Here is a 22,170-nt window from a genome sequence, read left to right on the forward strand (position 1 = left end):
AGGGGAAGGCTGTGGGTGAACCAGAAGGAACTTTTCCCGTTTTCTATTCAAATGAAAGGAGGGTGGCGGTCGCAGCAGGGCGAGAGGAGCGAGGGGAGTCTTCCCGGCGGGGCTGGGGGGTCCACACTCAGCTCAACCCGGCGCTGGCTCACGAGGCACCGGCCGCGTGGGGAGGCGGCGGCTCCGGGCCGAAGGGGTCTCCCGGGGGTCTGCACAGCCGTCCAGGGCGCATCAGGAGACAGGCGGCCGATCGGGGGCTGGAGTCACGGGAAGAGGAAAGAGGGGGAAGGGAGGTGAAGGGAGTGAGAGGAGGGGAGAGAGGAGACGGGGAGGGAGCGGAGGAAGGGAGGGAGGGGGAAGGGGAGGGGGAGGGGCGGGCGGCCGGGAGGAGGAGCGCGCGAGTCGGAGCCGGAGCGCCAGCCGAGCGGAGGAGGAGACCCTGCGGCGCGCGGCGGCGGCTCCGGGCGGCCCGGGGCCCGGTGGCGGCGCGGCTCTGGTTGGCTGAGCGCCGCGGGCCGCCCCCCGCCCACCCCCTCCCCGGCTCCCCTCCCTCGCCTCCCGCGGCGCCTGGCGTCGGGAAAGTACAGTGAAAAGTCCAAGCGCAGCCGCCGGGCTCAGGATGGGATCCGGCTCCTCCAGCTACCGGCCCAAGGCCATCTACCTGGACATCGATGGACGCATCCAGAAGGTAGCCCCTCCCCACCTCCCGGGTGGCGGCGCCGGGGCCGGGCGCGGCGGGCGGGACTGTCGGTGCGTCTGCGGGTCCCGGCTGCGGCCTCCGTGCGCTCCGCCAGCGCCGGCTCCCCGTGGAAAGGGGCGACTCGCCGTTGGGGTCCCCACGCGCCGGCTCCGCGTGGAAAGGGGAGACTCGCCGGGGGTGAGGGGACGGACTAGTTTTTCTAATTCACCGGCAGAGCTTTTCTTTTAGAAATCTGATTAGGCTGAGTTTTTACGTTCAAAGGCTGGCACCTGAAGCCTTTAATTTCCGGTGGCTCGGCCCGCCGGGCAGCTCCTGGGTCGCGGTCGGCGGAGGGGGCGAGCCGCCGCTTCCTGTGGCGCGGGGGCAGGTGCGGGGGGCGCCGGCATAGAGGGGGCTGCTCCTCCGCAGGTGGGTAGCTCCGACTCCAGAAGGGGGACTCCGGGCCGCTGCACCTCCCGGCCCCGCGGAGAGCCTGGGGGGCGGCGGGTCGGGCTCTGTCCTCCCGCGCGGAGATAGGAAGTCCCGCGAATGTCCGGGGTTCCTAACGGGCTTCAGTTACACGGGAGAGGGCTTCAGAACAGACCCCCTTTGTTCCTGGCCCCCCCTCTGACTGGCAGAGAGGGACAATGAGCGCGCCGGCTTGGAAGGGGCTCTCATTGGCTCCCCCTAAAGTCCCTAGGGAAAAGCCATTGTTAGGAAATCCCTCAAACCTCAGCTGGACGGTTCAGGAAGCCGTGCAGCTACCTTTCTGCCCACAGAGGACCCCACTGAAGGAGGCCAGGGGGAGACACCCCAGCCAGCCACACAACAGCTGCCGGCCAGGCTTGAGTCTCTCCTGTTCCCAGATGTGCACTTGGCCAGCTTAATCAGTAGATTCAAGCCCGCAAGCCACCCTTACCCTGTGCCCAGCTCCATCCCAGGAAATGGAAGAACAGCCCTCCCCCACTGCTTTGAGAGATTCAGATAACCGGGAGGAGGAAGCCTCTTCAAGCACAGGTGGTCACCCCCTGATTTCTTCAGTGCTGGGCAGTGGGGCAGCGGCAGGCACACGACTAGACCCAGGTCCCCGACTCCAGGACCAGGTGTCTGCCACTGCATGGGACTGTCACAGCCTCCCTTCTCCCCGAAGGAAGGAGTGACCCTCCCTTGAATATGTCACAGCTCCGGTATATACACACACATGCACGCACACACACACTCCAGTGCTCACACACCCACTCACACACACACTCAGGCACACACATAAATGCATACACACACGTGCACATGAGCACACAGACATGCACACCACATATGCACATGCACACACACATTTTCTGCCCAACAGATGAGAATGTATCAAAGACCTGCCTTAAAAAAACTCGTTTTGAAGTGAGTTATCACTAGCTCAACAGCAGCTGGTCCTTCCTAAGAACTTCCCAAAGATGTCCCACCGGCGACTCTCTCGAAAGGAAGGCGGGTGAAAAGTGGAGGAGAGCTTCAGGAGGGGCGGGAGGAGGACGCTGGGCGTGGCAGGCTGGGCTGTTATTGTGGACAGGGTAGCTTTACAAAGTGGACACGCCGAGGTTGGGGTGATCTCCAGGAACGCAGCCTGCAGGTGGGCCCTGGGAAGACATGGCGTGTGGCACCCGTGCCTGGGGTTGACTGCCAGCTCCACCACTTCCTGTAACCACAAGCAAGCCCCTTGGCTCCCCGAGCTGGCATCCTCATCTGCAAAGAAGGGATGAGAAAATCTGCTTTCTAGACTGGAATGAGAAGGGAACGGGCAAATGTAAACACTGCCCGGAACACAGCGGAACACAATGTGCATGATTCTCCCCTCAGTTCCTTACACAAACGTCCTTTCCCGGTGCAAACAGGGAGGCGCCAGACAGGTCTCCAAGCCCCGCATCTCCGTGAGGTCTGTTGCTTGCTCCTGAGCTGCCCCCGCCCTCCGCCCCTTGCTGTGAACCCCCTCGGCAGCTCCTAGCTGGACTGTGAGCCCCAGTTGAAGCCGAGTTGTTTACCCAAGCACGTGCTGGGGCATGATAACTTCTGCTCACCTCCCAGGCTGCACACCCAGCAGCACTGTCGCTGGTGAGAGCACTTTCAGTGCCGCTGCCATCAGCCGCCATTCCTTCTCTTAAAGTACCAGGCACTGGGTAAATCCTGCAGTTTCCAGCGTGAACCTGTCTCCCTGCCATCCACCCCATCTCCTCTCCATCAAATGTCTTGGAAACAAACCCGTATTGCTACCTAGGAGGGGGCCTGAGGGCCGCTGGGTGCGGGAGATGAGGGCGTGTTGCTTCTGTCACTGTTTTCTTCCGCATCATCCGGCCATGAGTCCTGGTGACAGGTACGTTGGCTCCTTCATTATCTCTGCTCTTTGTCCCTCTGGTTACCTAACCCCCTGACCATCTCACTTTCCCCCGAGGCTGCAGAGATGGGGAGGAAGGAGGGAACATTCAAAATGGGATTCTGCCAAGTTCTCTGCTCTGGCAAAGCTCCTGGTTGATGATCTGAAGTTGTCTGAGGGAGGCCCCAGGCGGCAAGTGCTGGCATCTCCTAGCTGGGACTTACCTGTGCAGGTGACCCTGCAGACATCCAGGCGATTCAGAGGAACCGCTGCAGCCACTTGGCAGCCAGGTCAATGCTTTTTTTTAGATGACGAAAACTCCAGACACACACAGATGTCACATCACCTGCCCAGAGTTACACCGTGGGGGACGGCAGCAGAAACGGGGGATTCTGTCTTCCCTCCTCGCTCGGGGGTTTTCCTTCAGAGGTCGTGCAGAGGAAGCTAGGGTGTGAAGTGAGTCGGAGGCTGCCTCCTGAGCCCCACACAACAGCAGGACTCCAAGGTGGCTGAAAGCTTGTGCCCCAGGGTCCAAATGAGGTCCTGTTTTCAGGGCTCAATTCTCTCGAGAACCTTGGGTCAGTTACTTCGCTCTCTGCCCCTGTGTTGCTGTGCTAAGAATTAAATGGGATAAGGCAGGTTGCCTCGTCAATGAGCCACCCGTGTTTATTGTGCATCTACTATGTGCTGAGTGCTGGAGTCCAGAGTGAATGGGAATGGGAAGGAAACCACAAATGGTAAACAGCAGCAGACGTTGCAGGCTGGGTGGGCCACCCCGTGTGGGCCTGATGAACAGGTTTTCTTTCCTGATGATCGGCTTTGTGGGGAAGGAGCCATTTGTGCAGAACTGTGGCCGTGAGAGTGGCCTAGTGAAAAGCTGCTGAAGGGCTGGGGACAGCCTCACCCGGGCAGCAGTGTCTGCATGGGCCTGTCCCCATCGTCTGCCCCTCAGCTTGCCAGGGTGCACAGATCAGGACTTGGCACGTCCCCAGCACCAGGTGATGCCCTCCTCTCGCCCCCCACCCTGTGTCCAGACCCTCGGGTGGCTGTTGAAGAAGGAGGGAGGTGGGAGCCCGGGTCCCCAAACCTAGAGTGCTTCAGAAAGGACCTAGAGGCCTCGCTTCAGGAAGACTGTCCTCTAGAAGCTGGAGCTCCTCATCTTTGCCCAGAGGGCTTGTTTTTTCCTTTCCTCAGCTTCCCCAGCCTGGGGGTCCCCTGGCTGCAGGATCTGCCCCTTTCTTCTGCCTGTGGAGGAAGGGATTGCTCAGCTGAGCCACGCATGGGATGACAGGGACGATGCACTCAGCACTGGGGGGCTGGAGGGGGTCCCACCCAGTGGCGCTTCCAGGCTTGGGTTTGCCCGTCTTCCGAGTGGGGCAAGAGAGAGGCTAATGGGACCCCTGGGCCTGGCTGTGGGCTCGGCTGTGGTAAGGGGCCACATCTGGGCGAGATGAACGCCCCGGAGCCTCTGTGGGTGCCACTGCCCTGGCCTGGTGGACCCCTCAGGACACGCGCAGTCTGCGCAGCCTCCCTGGCACCTCTGGGCGGTGGCGTTCTTCTCCCGGCCTTGCTCTGCAGCGGGAACCCAGGTCTGAATGCGTCAGCAGCAGCTTGAGTTTGTGGGGCTGTTTCTCCTCTAAACCAGGGAGGCGAATGCGCAGAGCACAAAGGGAGGAGCAGCACGAGAAAGTGTTCAAGCAGAAGCTGGCTCCCAGTTCTTAACAGTTTCCCACCCACCGGGGCTCCGCCCCACCTGCTTCTGCCCCTTCACCTGCTGGAGCCCAGGGCTGCATGCCCTCGGCAGCTGGTAGGGCCTGGTGGGGTCTGCCTAGGCCTTCTCATGATGCTTCCACCCAGGCTTGTCCTAGCACCCAAGGCCAGCAGCTTCCGCGGGCCCCAGAGCTGTTCCTCTTTGGCTCAGGCGTCCCCGCTGTGCTTGGGGTCCAGGCCTCTGCATCCTGCTGAGGTCGTCTCTGGTCCCAGCGCAAAGGAATCTCCCTCCCTGCTGCCTGTTTCTGCTGACCTGTCCTGTTCAGGCCCCGCCATCCCCCAGGGCCTTCATGCCCTTCTGCCTTCATTTCTTGCTTTGACACAAGCATGAGCTGGTGTCTCCCCTGGCTCCTCAGGGGAGAGGAGAGTGCGCCTGCCCCAGTCTTGTCCACACAGCAGGGTCAGCACGGTGGGGTCTTAAGCCCCATCTGGCTCCTGCGTGCCTTTCCCCTCTCCTGCCCCTGACGTGGTCGAATGCAAACCTCCTTTATTTTAGAAGGCATGGCCTGCTCAGCCGACACGCTGCAGCGCCCTCTCCTCTGGCTGCAGGCATCCAGGGCTGCGTACCCCTGCTGCACTGGCCCCTCTCCAGCTTTCTCAGCGCCGGCACCACTGTTGACACCCTCCTTTCCACGTGGACGCTGGCTCTCCTCGGCCATCCTCTCCAAGGCCAGCCTGTCATGTCTGCCTGTTATATCTTTATAACTTTTGATGTTTATGTAAGGCCGGTTGCCTCGCTGGGAGCTCGGACGCACACCACCCCCAAATCTCTTTTTTCCGAAAGCTTGGACATGCTCGGGCATGTTCCCTTCTCCCCTTCTCACACAGTCTGGCTTTCCCTTAAAGAACCCAGTATGCAAGTGGGGTCTTGTGATTCTAGCCAATAGCAGCCAAGTCTTTCTAGCCAATAGCAGCCGAGTCTTTCTAGCCAATAGCAGCCGAGTAATTCTAACCAATAGCAGCCAAGTCCTGTATGCAAACAAAGGCTTGTAACCTTACCCAATAGTAGTCCTGCTCTCCCACAACCAATCGAGCTCTTCCACTCCCTATAAAACCCCACGTCTGAGAGGAGTCCATGCGACTTCTCCGGCCCCTCCTGTCGGACCACAGAACCTCGCCCGGGAGCCTGAATAAATTCCTTCACATTGGATCTTCTTGTGTTGGCCTCAGTTTCTTCTTTTTAAACTCGGCAAGAACCGAAGAACAAACCTTACGGTTTACATTGATATAAAATGGTACCGTAAGTTCACTGAACTGAGAAAAGCTGGAGGAAGGGGTTACCCACATCCTTTTGGGGTTTCCAGTGTATGAACGGAGGGGGTGGCAGCGGTGGTGGGGGCAGGGAGCAATGAAAGTTGCTGGCCTTATCGCTGTCCTGACCCCAGGCAGGGGACGACACCTGTCTCCACCTGAATTGAAGCCAGGCTGTGAAAAGTAGTAAGAACCCTCAGCTTTTGGTTCCTTCTTCAATCAGCCATCAGCCATGAAGTGCCTGAGCACGAGCGCTACGGCAGGTGCCATCTCAGAGAGGGCACGGGAAACCGGGTTCTTCCAAGTTTTAGCCCAGGGACGTCGAGAGGTCAGGGAGCTGCCGACCTCCCCGCTCCTTACCATTGGCGTGGTCTGAATTCCCCTTGCGCCTGACATTTCCAATGTCCAGAGGTCCAGGAGGGGACAGCTAGAGGCCAGAAGCCCGCCCGATGCCATCAGGAATGACCGTGAGTGACCTGGAAACCTCTCGGACTGAATCAATGCCGCCAACGTGGGAATCCGGGAGCGCTGGTCCAGTGAGTGGTGGGGACATGGTGCAGGGACCGATAGCCTTGCCTCACCCTCCTTTGCCACCAGCCAGCCGGGAGGCCTGGGCAAAGTCACTTTCTCCCCGAGGCAGTGGGCTCACTGTGCAGGCCACGCTGAGCAATGGGGTGACGTGTCCAGGTCTGGGCATGTGGGGAGGCTGAGGAATGCCACCCTGGCCCTCAGGCCTGGGCACTGCACAGCCTCACGACGCTTCTCTCACCCTGGACCCATCTGCCTGGAAGACTCTAGAAGCAGCAGTGGCAGCACCTTCCTGTCACTTGTCACTCCCCTGAGTCTGTGTGACCTGGAACCACAGGCAACCATGAAGAGGGAGCCAGAGCCACAGGCCCCAGGAGCCTGGGTCCCACAGCTGGCACCTCCATCTTTAAGCCAGCCTTTCTGGAGCTCAGTGTGGGTGGAGGGGCTCTCTGGCCTCAGAAATGGGCAAAAGACAGCTCTCGTTGTCAGGGAGGTAAATCCAGTGCAGAGGAAGGGCACGCTGTCCCCTGTCCCCATGAGATGCCTCAGATGAACTGACATGCAAATGAGAGATGAAACGGGGACGCGCCGTGCTGCTAATCTCAGTGCAGCACAGGCTGGGCAGGGAGGAAGCAGGGGCCGGGCAGGGAGGAGGCAGGGGCTGGGCAGGGAGGAGGCAGGAACGGGCCCCAGGGGTCCAGGACTTCCTGAGAGTCTGGGTCCTGCAGCCCAGTCCTGGGCTTGCTTCCCAGGGGCTGGTGGGCAACTCTGAACCCTCTCCCACCCAATCACCTGCTCCCCCGGGTGCATGTAACCCAGCAAGCCTCACTCCTGGGAAATTTCTGAAGGTCTTGGGCAAGAAGGGCCCAGAGAGCCCCCAGAGGCCAGACAGCACAAACTGCCAGCTGGGCCTGCCCCAGACAAAGCGTGCCTGTGCTCCTTGGCTTTCTCCCCAGACAAACCCACTCTGAGCACAGGACCCCTCCAGCTTCCCAGGGCCTGCAGGGATGGCTCGAAGAGAAGGCGGTCTGCAAGTTAGTGCCTGGCTTGCAGTGGTTGAGACTGAGGCCGCCGTTGGGTGTCTGCATCTTTTTGAGAAGAAAGTGTTCTAAGAAAGTGCACAGGTGGGGGAGGAAACGCCATGCTCTGGGTAGAGTGTCACTGCTCTGGTGACGGTGCACCGAAACTCAGAAATCATCACTAAGGAATTAACCAGGAACCAAACGCCACCTGTTCCCCAAACACTATTGAATATATTTAAAAAAAAAAGATTAAATTGTTAAAAAAATTAAGTACAGATCCAAGAGTCCATCTGCAGGAGTCGGAGGAGCACATGCCTCTATTCCTGGTACCTCGGGCACAGTCATGCTGTGGGCACCAGAGGTGCCCGGTGCACTCAGCCGCCCAGGGGGGCTCCCAACATTTTCAAGCTCAAAAAGAAGTATTTTCACTCGAGGATGCAACTCATTTGTCTCAACCCCATCCCTGACTGCGTGTCTCCCCCTCGCCCTGACCACATCTCCCCAGATCCCAAAGCTGGTCACACGACGGGAGAATTGGCCCTGAACAGAAACTCCCAGTACCCCGAAAACTCGGTCTAGAAACAACTAAAAGAAAAGCCAGAGCGTTTTATTCCATTTGCTTTAGATTCTCTGCCAACTTTTTTCTATTTTAAATTGTGGTGAAATACGTATAGCATGAAATTGACCACTTGAACCATTTCTAAGTGCATAGTTCAGGGGGGTTGAGTCCGTTCATCCGACTGTGCAGCCGTCACCACCGTCCGCCTCCGGAACTTTCCGTTTTCCCAGACTGAAACTCCGTCCCCAGTGAACGCTTCCTCCCCGTCCGCTTCCCCCAGCCGCTGCCGCCCACTGTTCATTCCACTTTCTGTCTCCTCGAAGCTGACGACTGCGGGGACCTCACAGAAGTGGAATCAGGATGGGCCTTCCGTGCCTGGCTTCGTTCACTCACATCGTGTTCTCAGGTGCATCCACGCTGTAGCACGCGCCACAGTTTCCTGCCTTTTTAAGGCTGAACGATATTCCACTGTGTGGATGGAGCACGTTTTATGAATCGATGAAACTGCCTGATGTTTTTAAAGCGTCAGTCATTGCCATTCTTAGTTCCTCAGTTTGCAAAGGGCCGGCCTGTTGCGATGGGTTTATTGTTGCGTCTTCTGAAAAACTTTGTGAGTTCACGGAGCCCTCCCCACATCCTGAGTCACGCCTGTGCTGCTCTGTGAAGCCGTGTGCACGTCTGATGGTGTGCAGCCTGTGATGTGTCGCCGTGGAAGGGGAGGGGCTGTCCAGGGAAGACGGACACGCCAGGTTCCGCTCCACCGACCTCAGCCACCAGCCCTGCTGTAGAGCACAGACGAGCCAACTTGTCATTTGACTGCCCTCAAACCCGGCCGCTGTGTGGCCTCCCCAGGGAAGTCGCTCCCCGTTCTGTGCCTCAGCATCTCTGTCTATGAAGTGGGAGGAAGTTTTCGGAAGATTAAGTGCACTAATACGTGTCAAATGCTAGAACACGCTGGCACTTGGTAAATGCTATATAAGTGTTATCATTTCTACTTGTTTATTATTTATCCATGTCATAGATTTAAGGCAGTCTAATCGCAGTGTCTGGCTGAGAGAGACCTGGGCCCCACACTCCCAGGTTGTCAAGTGGCCCCTGTGCCTCCCACCATCGTCCCCAGCACAGGAGCAGGCCAGGCGTGCAGAAGGGCCAGCTCGTCGGGAACTCTGCTTCCCAGGGTAACTCCCAGCGCACCTCTTTCTGTTTCCTCACCAAAGGAAGGGCAGTGTCTCCAACTTCCCCTCCAACTGTTTCAGATGGATGGAGCTCTGTGGTTCACACACACATACACATGCACACACACATCACACACATGCACACACCCACCACACACGTGCACACACACACCGTGCACGTCACACATGCACATCACACACATGGCACACATGCAAACCACACACATGCACACACATACACACATCACACACATGTGCACACACTACACATGCGCATCACACACGTGCCACACCACACACATGCACGCACCACACACACATCACACACCACAAACACATCACACACGTGCACACACCACACTTGCACATCACACACGTGCACACACATCACACACCACACGCACATCACACATATGCCCACACATCACACACCACACACATCACACACATGCACACACACACACACCACACACAAGCACAGTATGAAGATGACAGAGGAGTCAGCAGAGCCCCTGGTGGTTCCAGGAGTTGAGCAGGGACAAGGCAGGCAGCCACAGAGCTGGGAGAGAGGGCAGCAGAGTCAGAGTGGGTCCGCCTCCTGCACCTGCCCAAAGGGTGAAGTCCCTTATCTTGTTTCCTGATTTGATGAGGTTTGAAGTGGCTGAGCTTAGAGGGTGTGAGCTGAGCCCACAACAGGCAGGGATGGCAGTGCCCCCCGTCTTCCCACCCTCTCCTGTCACACAACTCAACTCTCGGGGACGGGGTGCCACTGTGATGTGCTGTCACCTGCAGCAGCATGTCCTTGAGCCAGGCTGAGACCGGCACTGTGTGACAGCCTGCTCCATTGTCCCTGGGCCCTGTGCCATACTGTACGTTGAGGCAACATAGAAGCATGCCAGGCCCCATCCTATTTCTTCCAGCTGATCTTCTGCCCAGCATGACCCCTCTTAGACCTTTCCCTACAGCCCAGGCCTCTCCAGCATTCAGGACTCTGGAGCCTCCCAGGTGCTCACAGCTGAGGGCATTAGCTGCACGCCAGGCCACCCAGGATGCTCCAGGTCCTTGCTGGGGTCTGGGGTTTCTGAGTCAGCCTCAGTCCCTGTGGTAAGTCCACCATGTGTACTCAGACGATGGATCAGGGAGCCCCCAGAGGACGGTCCCAAGGCAGAGTCAGGTCCAGATGCCAAAGGTGCTTCTCGAGGCGTCTCCAGCTCGCACCTGCCCCTCTGTCCGGAGTGCCAGGCTTGGCTTATGGAAGAGAAAGCTGGGGGTTTAGTGACTCTAGCCAACTGCTGTGAGCCCGAGGCATCAAACTAAAAATAGCGAGTCCAAGAGGGAGTCTTTGTGTTCAGCTCAGTGGGCAATGGTGCCTCAATTCACAGCATGACACAGGGTTGATGACATGGGGCATGCTGGTCACAAAGTGCCGGTCTCAGGCTGGCACAGGGACACGCCACCTGCAGGTGAGGGCACATCACAGTGGCACCCGCCCCTGACGGTGCCGCTGTATTGAGGAGGAGCCCAGATCCAGGGAGGCACTTGCAGCAGATGAGGCAGGAGGCCGGTGAGGGGTTCTGCCTGCCTTCTGGGCTGTCCTCTGCATGGATGCAGAGCAGGAAGGGCGTAAAGGTGACCCTGGCCATCGCACCTGGCCTGGTGCCAACCTGGACCAGCACCAGGCCCAGTGCCAGCACTGAGACATTTCTTTTCTGGCAGGAAAACCACACTTCATTTTCTAATGAAATTCCAAGGCATTCAAAAGGAAAGGAAAGAGGAGGGAAAGGAAGGGAGGGAGGGAGGGGATTCCATTCCCGTCCGAATGGAAGCCCCCCATCACCAACTCCACTCACCATCTGTTCTCTGATGTGTCCTTTTTGGGTACGCAGAGCTGCACTGGCCTTGCAGGAGCCTCAGGTTCCTCTCGACTCCCGCCTGCCTACACTGTCACCACGTCCTGCCATTGACCTCCGCCCATCCCCCCGATCACTGCTGTGAGTTGAATTGTGTCTTCCAAAAAGATGGGTTCCCGTCCTAACCTCTGGTACCTGCCAACGTCCCATTAGTTGGAAATACGGTCTTTGCAGACATAATCACATCAAGACGAGGTTGTGCTGCATTGGGGTGGGCCTCAAGCCCATGTGCCTGCCGTCCTTCTAAGGAGAGGGAAATGCAGAACGCACATTTGTCCGTGGAAATGAGAAGGGAAGACGCAGAGACAGAATCAGGCCGTGTGAAGACAGACTCAGACACCAGAGTGATGCGTGTACAAGCCAGGCACTGCGGGGTGGCCCTTAGAAGCTGGGAGAGGCAAGGCTCCTCCCTGGAGTCCTGGGAAGGAGCCAGCATCGCCCACGCCCAGGGCTCAGGCTGCAGCCCTCCAGAGCCATGAGAGATAAACCTCTGTGGTTTCATGTCACCCAGTTTGTGGTCTTTGTTATGGCAGTCCCAAGACACTAGGAGAGTCACCTTGTCGACCCCCATTCTGGCCCTCTGAGGGACTGGTTGGCTCTTAGAAGACCCTTCAACCTGCCCTCCGTTCCTCCTCCTCCACCCAGCGACCCCTGGCTACACCCTGCCCAAGTAAGCTCATCAAAGCCCACAGGGATCCCCGATCATGTCACCTGGGTTCCTATGGGCCAGCAGTGTCGGGACCTGGACATCTGGCTCCAGGCTCGTGGGGACCTGACCTGCTCTGCCCGACAGCTCCCAGCCTTCCCTGTGCCCCCTGGCCCTTGCTGAATGTCCCCTCTCCCAGGAAGCCGAATGTGTCACATGCAAGTGCCTCTCTACACTGTAATAACACCTCACCAGGCACCCTGGGATCAGCCCGGGATCAAGTCACTCACTTTCCAGCCCCACCCCTGCCCAGAGACTGGCCCGAAGTGGGACCCAGTAACAGCTGTCCAATAATGAACAATGGATGCAAGCAGCTCCCCCGTGAGAGGGCACTGCGCGGCTGGGCCAGGGGCGAAGCTTGTCCCGCGTGTCTCCACCATCTGTCCCTCAAGCGCCTGATGCTGCCCTGGCACCTCTGCCCAGTGAGGCCCCGCGAGGTTTCCCAGTGAGGCCCCGCGAGGTTTCTGAGAAACAGCGGGCTGGGGAGGCAGTGTGGACCGTGAGAAGGGAGTCCCGAGCACAGGAAACGCTGCCTTCCTGGGGTCCCGAAGAACAGGCTCCCCTTCCCCAACGGCCTCTGGGATCTGACATCTAAAGAGTTTTTATCCAACGCGAAAGCAGTCCTGTGGGGGGGCGTGGCCGTCCGCAGAGGGTGTGGCCACGGCCGGGGGCGTGGTCATTGCAAAGGGGCGTGGCTGCAGCAGGAAGGGCGTGGCCATCAGCTCCAGAAGGCCTTTCTTGCTGTTCTTGGACTTGGGGTCTTCTTGTCCGTGAGGACCTCAGCTGGAGCTGCCAGTGGCAGGCTGGCACTAAAGCCTAAGTGTGAGGCTGCGGGGAAGGAGCGAGGGTGGCTGGCTGGCTTCTGATGAGCCCGTCTGACTCAGCAGCTGGGACGCAGCAGGAGCTCAGAGCAGGAACCGAAGGTGGTCTCCGCTTTGTAAGGGCTGCACTCCCCCGCGTGCATCGGCGTCACAGAGGACCACGGGCCCGGCGGCCTCCACAGCAGACACCGAGGCCCTCGTGGTCTGAAGGTCGAATTTCCAGGTCAGGTTGCTGCGGGGCCGGTTCCTGCGGCCTCTCCTGGGCTGGCGCCTCCTCCCCGGTCCTCGCAGGGCCGGGCCTCTCCGTGTCTGTGTCCTCAGCTCTTCATTTTACAAGCGCATCCCATTTCAAAGGCCCTATCTCCAAATAAGGCCATATTGCGAAGTGCTGGGAGTCTGGACTACAACATGAATTTTGAGGAGACACAGATTCTTCCATAGCACCCCCTTTGAGAAGCAGAAGTGACCGTCACCCTTCCCCATCTTCTGGCATTCGGAACCCTAATGTGGGAGAGCAGGAGGGGCCCAGAAGACATCGCGTCACCAAGGAGAGCATCGCAGCCCAAAAGGTTGAAAGGCAGCCCAAGGGCCCGCGCCTGGCGACGGCTGACTCGCCTTCCCGGGCTCCAGGCTGTCCCCACTGCCCCACGTCCCCAGCATGTCAGGGCACCTGGTCCCATCTGCCCTCTCGCTTCCTGTACACAGACTTTGCTTCGTTGTCCCCCAACCAGGGGTGAAGGGCCACGCTGGGGAAACAGCAAACAACCCCAACACGCTTTGCAGCCAGACCAATCACATGACCAGTTTGAGGGTGGATGGAGAGGTCCCCAACATCACAGTGAGGAAGTCGGATGAGGAGTCCCTGAAACTTCTGGCAGCCCAAAGCCTGTCCATTCAGACACCAAATCCATAGAAAACGGAGAGACATAATACTGATTTTCAAAAGGGGGAAGTACCTAGTAAGTACAGACCAGCGGAGAGGGTGCTGACGTGGCCACGGCGCTTCAACTGCTCCGCTTTATGGACAGGGCACAGGTTTTTAAAGGGGGATTTAACGTTCTATTTGACAGGTGACTTGAAAAAGAGTTTTGAATGGAAACAGGCCCCTCCCTCCCCGTGGCCCACCCACCCTGTATGTTTGTTTTGTTCTCTTGAAACCAAGGCAGAGAAAGGTGAGGATGGAGGGAAGCTGAGCCAGGAGGAATGAAAAACTTGACCTGCTGCTCACATCAGTCTCACAGTACTTGCAGGTTTTTGGATTTTATGCAAGTTCAGATCACAACAGGTGCCTGGCAAGGGCCAGGCGTTACCTTTATTCCAAAAGCCTTGCAGCATTCTCGAAAGGGCTGGCAAGCCCTACTTCCCCAGAACCCTGTGGCACCAAGTTCCCTCCTCCCCACCCTCTTCTGTTTGGTCCAGGACTTGTGCCCTGTTCCAGCCCTGACTGGGAGCACCGTGGCCCTTCTCAAGGGAACCACCGCAAGACATGCATTTCTGCTTGACGAACAGCCCTTTCCCCCGGCAGTGCTGGCGGACTCTCCCCTCCCCTATCCCATTCCCACTTGGAAATGATGATGATGGAATGGGCGATGCTGGCTTAGCAGGTCATCCAAGCTCTCTGGGTAGAAGTTGGGGGAGGGGCGCACAGAAAGGATTCCCCTCCCGTCTGCCTTCCACTCTTCCCTGCCTCCCCCGCTGGGCTGTCCCTTCCCCATGGCTTCCTCTAAATCTTTTCACCCATGCCCAGCCATGCCATTCTCACATACTGCCTTGAAACTGGGCTGGACGGGGCCGCATGCTGAGAGAAAGTCCTCTCCCCCAGTGATCCTCCAGAGGGGCTGCCGCCCAGGGCTCCCAGCACCTCCTACCCCACCCTCCCCATTCCTGCCATCCCCAGAGTCCAGGGAGCCTGGATTCCAGGGAATGGTTGCATTGGCTCCCACGCAGAGTCATGATACAGTAGAGACAGACAGAGGCCCCGGGAGAAGTGAGCATGAATTATTGAGACAAGGGTGAGGCCCCAGAGAACGGGTGGCCGAAAGGTCATGTCCACGCAGCGAGAGTTGCCTCTTGCTTGAACCGAGTCTCCAGGAGTCAAGCGGATTGCAACCGGCAAGAGGCCTTCGAAACGCCCCATGAGAGTCCTGTGAGCGGAGCTCCATCTCAGCACATTTCTTATTCTTCTGGTTCATCGCTTTTTGCATTTTCAGTCCCCTGCGATCCATTATTTATAACAGCAGAGATTGGCCTCAGACACCAGCAGTGAGAAAAACAAAAGGGAAGCTGCCCAGAAAAATGACAAGAGTGATGAACAGAGCAGCCATGATAAATGGGCTCTGTGCGGAGGCCCGGCGTGGGGAAATGGGCCCTGAAATCCCGACGTGCAGGGAGGTGGCTCTGAGTGGGAACTGGAGGGTGTTCAGAAGTAGGCGTAGCCGTGTCCCGCTGGTGAACCTCCTCCATCAGGAGAGGAGTTCCCCACTGATGATCAGAGCCACTCCGTCCACCCTCCCACCTCCCTCGACGGTCACAGCCCCCTCTGCAGCCCCTGGCCAGCTGCGGAGCCCTTGGTGTGGCCCCTCATCAATGCCTCCTTCACCCTCCTAAAGTTCCCCCCAGTCACATACACGTGCTGAGGCTCACCCGGCATCCAGGACTCCCATTGCTTGCAAAAAGGATCCCAACCCTCTTAAAACAGAGGCTGTAGCAAATGGCCGTAAATGCCACCGCTTAAAACAAGAGAAGCGGCTTCTCTCACAGTTCTGGAGGATGAAGTCCAAAATTTGAATCGCTGGGCTGAAATCCAGGTGTGGGCAGGGCCGAGCTCCCTCTTGAGGCTCCCGGGAGATTCCCTTCCTTGCCTCCTCCCGCTGCGGGGCGGCTGCCGGCAGCATCACACCACCTTTATTTTTGTTCATTGTTGACATCCCTGCCTCCCCTGCCTGCGGGCCCTTAGATATCTCTCTACCTCCCACTGAGTCTCACTACACATTGAATGGGATTCACTCACGTCAAGTTAGGCAAATGTGCCCGTCAAATCCTTCCACTTCACAGACATTTATTGAAGGTTCCTGTATGCCTGGCGGAGAGAAGGGACATGTTTACCAGATGAATCTTAGGAGGCCATGACATGCTTCAGAGCATTGGGTCAAAATGACAACCCACACCCCACTTGGTGGCTCATCCGGGGCCCTGGAATCAGCAGACTGAGATTGGAACCAGCAGTGGCGCAGCTGGTTGTATGTTCTTGGGCCTCAGTTTCCTCATGAGTGGCGTGGGGAGAGGATCTGCCCAGCAGACGTAAGTACTGGCCACGTCCCAGACAGCTAAGTGTCTTCCAGAGGCTCCCGGTCTTGTCTCCGTGCTGCTACTCAACACGGACTGAAGAGGTTCAGGAACTTGCCCACGGCCACGGATAATGAGAGGCAGAGCTGGCGCTGAGCGTGGGAGCCTGCACACAGCCCAGTGCGACCATGCCTGCCAGACAGAGGTCGGCCCTGGCACCAGGTGGGCACGCCAGCATCACCCTCAAGGTGTGCTTTAAGGATCCAACATAATGCGGATACTTCAACAGATGCATGGCAATAAAAGAACCATGTATCATACATTCACACACATACACTCACAGTACACTCATACATATATACACATTCACACCACAAGTACATTTACACATGCACTCACATTCATACCCGTTCACACACACATACACTCATACACATTCACACCACACACACATATACTCATGCACATTCACTCATTTTCTCACATTCACACACATGCTCACACACATTTACTCACATTCACAGACATACACATTCACACACATTCACACATACACATTCACACACTCATTCACATACACGCACTCATACAATCACACCACATACACATGCACATTCACACACATACACATTCACACACATACACATATTCACATCGCATACACACATTCACACACACATATACATACACATACATACATGCACTCATACAATCACACCACATACCTGCACATTCACACGCATGCTCACACACAGTTACACATTCACACACATACAGTCACACTCATACACATTCACACCACATACACTCATGCACATTCACACACATACACTCACCATTACACATTCACACACATATAGTCACACATACTCATACACATTCACACCACATACACTCATGCACATTCACACACATACACTCACACTCATACACACATACACACACATTCACACACACATACTCATACATACACATACATACACGCACTCATAGTCACACCACATACACACGTGCACATTCACACACGCACACACACAGTTACACATTCGCACCACATACTCATGCACATTCACACACATTTTCTCACATTCACACACATACACATACATACATGCACTCATACAGTCACACCACATAAATGCACATTCACATGCATGCTCACACACAGTTACACATTCACACACACATTTACATCACATACACACATTCACACACACATATACATACACATATATACACGCACTCATACAATCACACCACATACACACATGCACATTCACACACATGCACACACACAGTTACACATTCACACCACATACTCATGCACATTCACACACATTTTCTCACACATTCACACACACACATACATACATGCACTCATACAGTCACACCACATACATGCACATTCACATGCATGCTCACACACAGTTACACATTCACGCACATACATACACACATTTACATCACATACATTCACACACACACACATATACATACACATATATACACGCACTCATACAATCACACCACATACACACATGCACATTCACATGCATGCTCACACACACAGTTACACGTTCACACACATACACTCATACACATACATTCACTCACACATACACACGGATACATTTGTTTTCAAGTCAGGATCCCAGCATGGCCCACAGGCTGCATTTGCGTGGTGTGTCCTGAGGTCTCTTCCCAGGTATACTTCCCATCCCTTTTCTTGCCACTAATTTCTTGAACGCATGTTATCTTTGATCCTTAAACCACGACCTGGAGATCCAGATGCATGACAGGCTGAGAGACGATGTGAGCCTGTCCCTCGTTTTCTCTCCATGTACTAATCGCACTGTGGTTATCTTCACCACCGAGGCAGCGTTGCGCTCTAGAGAACCGCACAGAGACGCGTGCAGATGGGCTGACTTTAGGGTAACTCCGGTGCTGGGGAGGTTGGGGCCCAGTTCAAGCAGGAGGGAGGCATGGGGACAGGTGCTGAAGCCGTGGGTGTGCGGCTGAGGCTTCACGGCGCTCCCCTCCTGCTCTTGTGTACGTCTGAGCATTTCCACAGCAGAGAGGTGTTTGTTGTTGTGGTTGTTGTTTTTAAAAACGTCTTAAATGCCTCCGGCACATGGGAATCCGTGGTCATTTCTGTCATCGTCGTATATTCTTTTTCAAATACAATAACCTGAAAAATATCTCCTAAATTGGAAAAGGAAGTGAGGCTGAATACAGATTTTACTTTGGCGAATAGAAAAGCAGTGATTGCCTGGCGGTTAACTGTAAGCCATTCTGAGTGTGACATTATTGTTAAGTATTCTGAAAGCAAGAGACCAAACAAAATGCACAAGGTGTCCAAATGCGTAAGTGTAATTTGTAATTAGAGGTAAATTGCGGATGAATTGCAGATACACACAGATAGACGGATGGATAGACAGTGATTGATTAATTGGTTGATTGACAGATGATTCATAGATCACTCGCAATGTTTCTTCCGTGAACGCGCATTTATTTCTTGGGCAATAAGAAAAAACAATAGAATGTGGAATTTGGGGCTTGGCCTCTTTTAGCTTGTGGCTTTTTTTTAATATTAAACGCTCATAATTATCAAGCGCTGAAGAAGGCAATAGAAAATTCACTTTTTAACTTCCTCAAGGATAGCAGTTTGCGTATTCGCCAGTGGTTTGGGTTTGGCGGGTCCTGCGGGCTGGTTTGGTCCGTTCTCTCCCCCTCCAGAGAGGTCCCCGAGCCCGGCTGAGATGTGTTGCTTTGCCTCGAGGGCAGACAAAGCCTAGCAAAATCTTTTGGAAGCTGATATAAAAGCTTAATACCTTATAAAAGCTATAAAAATGATCCACGGTCTAGGATAGAGAAAATAAAAGGAATTGGAATTGGTTTATTTTCCACTGGGGGAGCCTAAATCAATATTTATTCTGAGTATTCACTCAGAAATATCAGTAACTTACGAACAAGACAAACAGAAGCCGCACGTCCCGTTGTGGCCACGAGCCCACCCCGCCTTCGTTCAGACCGCGGCCGAAAGCCTGACAGGTACCACATGAGCTCCTGGAGCTGTGGGCCTGGAGCAGGGCCAGGCCGGGCTCTTCTGCCTTGTCTGTCCTCGTCTCTGGGCATGAAGATGACACAGCACTCAAGAGGTCCTTTTGAGGTCCCAGAGTCACTGGGCTTGTGGGGCATTTGGCTGTGGTTCCAGCCCGAGCGTGTCTTAGTCCCCATCGGTGGTGGTTATGGCATGCAATCATCAGCCACGTAACATAAAACCACGGAACACAGGATTTGCCCACACAGGAGCAAGCCTGGGCACCAGCACCCCTGAATGTATGCCTAAGGCAGGTCCAGCTCAGTGCTGGGGTGTGGAGGAACCCACCCGGGGCCTGCCTGCAAAGACGCCCCCTTCCCAAGATGCCCTGCCGTGTTTAGAAAAAGAGAAAACTGGCGTGAACCACAGCGAGGTCAATGGATCGTTTAACCTGTCGAGTGTGGTTTTCTGTTCGTCCATCGTGGTTGATCTTATTAACATGTGTATTTGTATTGATGCGGCCTCTGGCTTCCATCGCACTTTGGATGCGGTTGGATGTGGCCGCTGATCAATGCAGGGCTCAGTAGTTCAGTTAGAGCGATCAGAGCCTGCTGTGCGGTGGCCTCCCCAAGTTAAGACAGGCTTTTGTCTCATCCTCTGTTGAAACACCCAGAAACGCTGACATGTTGAAGTGAAGTCCGCCTGCCTCGGTGCCACTTGCTTGCGAAACGGCTTTTGAAGGGAAAAGGAGGAGGAGGAGGATCCGTGAGTTTCAAGCGTCCCCTCCCGTAATCACAGCTGCCACTCAACTGAGTAGTAATGTGTAGCAGGCCCTCTAGCTGCATGACAAATCCTCCTAGCATTCCCGTGGGCGAGGTAGGATTTGTCTCGCTTTGCAGCGGAGAATCAGAGCCTCAAAAAGTTACGAAATCTTCCCTGGGTCAAGCTGGTAGGAAGAGGGGCTCACATCTCCGCCTCTTCTCTTTCCACTCCTCTGTCTTTCTTGCACTTAGAGCAGTGTACAACATGAACAACTGGCCAGGGTGATCCTGGAGATAAGAGACAGCCGAAAGGCACTGGCCCAGCCAACCTCACGCCTGCCCAGGCGGAACAGAGCCACCTAGGAGCATTCGGTCGCAGAGGCCATTCCACTGACTGACTGTTCTCACCTCCCACCCCACAGCGTCCTCCGCCCTGACGGTTGAGGAGTCTAGTGTGGCCCTTTGCACAGTTTGAGCAGCTGAACGCTTTTCCTCACAAAATCGTAATGTCATCCTAACACATAAAGCAATGTGAACAGTTGAGCAAATCACAATAGTTTTAGGAAGTTGCATTTGTGGCACCAAGGAGAGAATGAATGGGAACCAAGAGGGTTCTTGTGTGAGTTCCGCATTTAGAACTGGGGCTTTGACGTGACAGCTGTGGGCTCACATGAGTCTCTGCATCCCTTTGCTTCAGTTTGCCATGGTGGCCCCCAAATCCAGAATCGCCCCCCTCGCTGTGTGAGGAGGGTCCTGCCTGCGCCGCTCTGCTGAGGGGGCCGGCCCGGGTGCCTGGGCAATGCTGCCTGTGACTCACTGGCCTGCAGGGCATCTGCGGGACACTCAGGTCTCACGACAGCGGTCATCCACAGCCTCACAGACACTGAGTGGACCTGACCCCGAGGAGAATGCGTCAGCCTTGATCGTGTGGATACTTAGGTTATTACACAATGATTGTGTTGCTTTGCAATTAGTGTCTAAAAGCGTTAGAGCAGATGTACTTATAGAAATGGATAAATGAAATCTGAATCCATGCTGACAGATTCCCCTCCCTAACCTTGCCTCAAGGAAACACAGTCCACCAGCAACAAGTCCTGGCCAGTCCCCTGCTGGTGTGGTCTCAGTGGTCAGAGCGGGGCCCCTGCCCAGGCTCACTGGACTCCCCTGGGGCTCCCAGACGCCCCACCCTTCCTCATCACTGAAATCTCCACTTCCACAGTGTGGGAGGTGCATGGAGCTGAGGGCCAGTGGGACGTGCTGGAGTTTTAGGCATTCTTTTTTGTTTTTTTGAGACAGGGTCTCCATCAGTGGCCCAGGCTGGGGTACCATAGCGTGAGAAATTCTTTAACACTCTGCCGAGTGCTGGCCCTTGGGGAGTGAGGCCTGGCTATGAGGCTTCTTCTCAGGACTCTGTGACTCTCAGGATGGAAACCCAGGCTGGGGGCTGCTCCTCTCCTCCCTCCTTCTTGCACTTAGAGCCCCGCCTACGCCCCTGCGGCCAGTGCAGAGCAATGGAGGCCTCTCCCCTTCTCTTCCCAAGAGGGGCCCGGCCTTGTCCTCGGCTCCAGATTCTGTGCATCCTCCCCCAGGCCCTCTCTGCTGCTTCCCCTTCCCCATTTCCTCCGGGCGCCCCCTCTCCTGCCCCAGGCCCTCTCCCGCCCCAGGCCCTCTCCTCTCCCAGGCCCTCTCTGCTGCTTCCCCTTCCCCATTTCCTCCGGGCGCCCCCTCTCCTGCCCCAGGCCCTCTCCCGCCCCAGGCCCTCTCCTCTCCCAGGCCCTCTCTGCTGCTTCCCCTTCCCCATTTCCTCCGGGCGCCCCCTCTCCTGCCCCAGGCCCTCTCCCGCCCCAGGCCCTCTCCCGCCCCAGGCCCTCTCCCGCCCCAGGCCCTCTCCCACCCCCAGCCACGCGCTCTTCAGATTCCCATTTCTGTCCTCTGGTTAACCGGCGTTTAATTTTCTCAGCTGCTTGGCTTAATGCCAAAGAGTGTTCTTCCAGATAAAAATGGTAAAGACCTTTTTTCTCCCATGAGGATTTTACGTAAATGCAGTACAGCATGCTCGTGGGCTGGTTCTGTTATCAATTTCTAAGCTCGGCTTCCAGAGCTAGATAACTTTTTTATTGGTTATAAAAACCCTACATATTCTTTGCAGAAATTATGAAAAATGCAGAACAGGATCAGGGAGAAAAGAATTCATCCCCCACTACCCAGAGAAAACTACTGTGAGCACCGAAGTGCTGCGCTCGCTCGCGTTCTCATGCAAGTGTGCACTTGGGGGTGTGTGTGTGTGCACGCATGCGTGTGTGGCTT

General features: G+C 55.9%; 1 protein-coding gene across 1 annotated transcript in view; it reads left to right on the forward strand.

Moving 5' to 3' along the window:
- The first annotated feature begins 422 nt into the window (after positions 1-422).
- Positions 423-22,170, forward strand: part of PDE9A (phosphodiesterase 9A) — a 110,652-nt gene continuing 88,904 nt past the window's right edge. The window contains exon 1 of the mRNA XM_064380192.1: positions 423-688. Coding sequence (XP_064236262.1) covers positions 620-688 — 69 coding nt within the window. The 5' untranslated portion in view covers positions 423-619. The remainder of the gene's footprint in view (positions 689-22,170) is intronic.

Source organism: Aotus nancymaae, unplaced genomic scaffold (assembly GCF_030222135.1).
Source record: "Aotus nancymaae isolate 86718 unplaced genomic scaffold, 86718_ANA_hifiasm-v0.15.2.pri h1tg000022l_1, whole genome shotgun sequence".
Lineage (NCBI taxonomy): Eukaryota > Metazoa > Chordata > Mammalia > Primates > Aotidae > Aotus > Aotus nancymaae.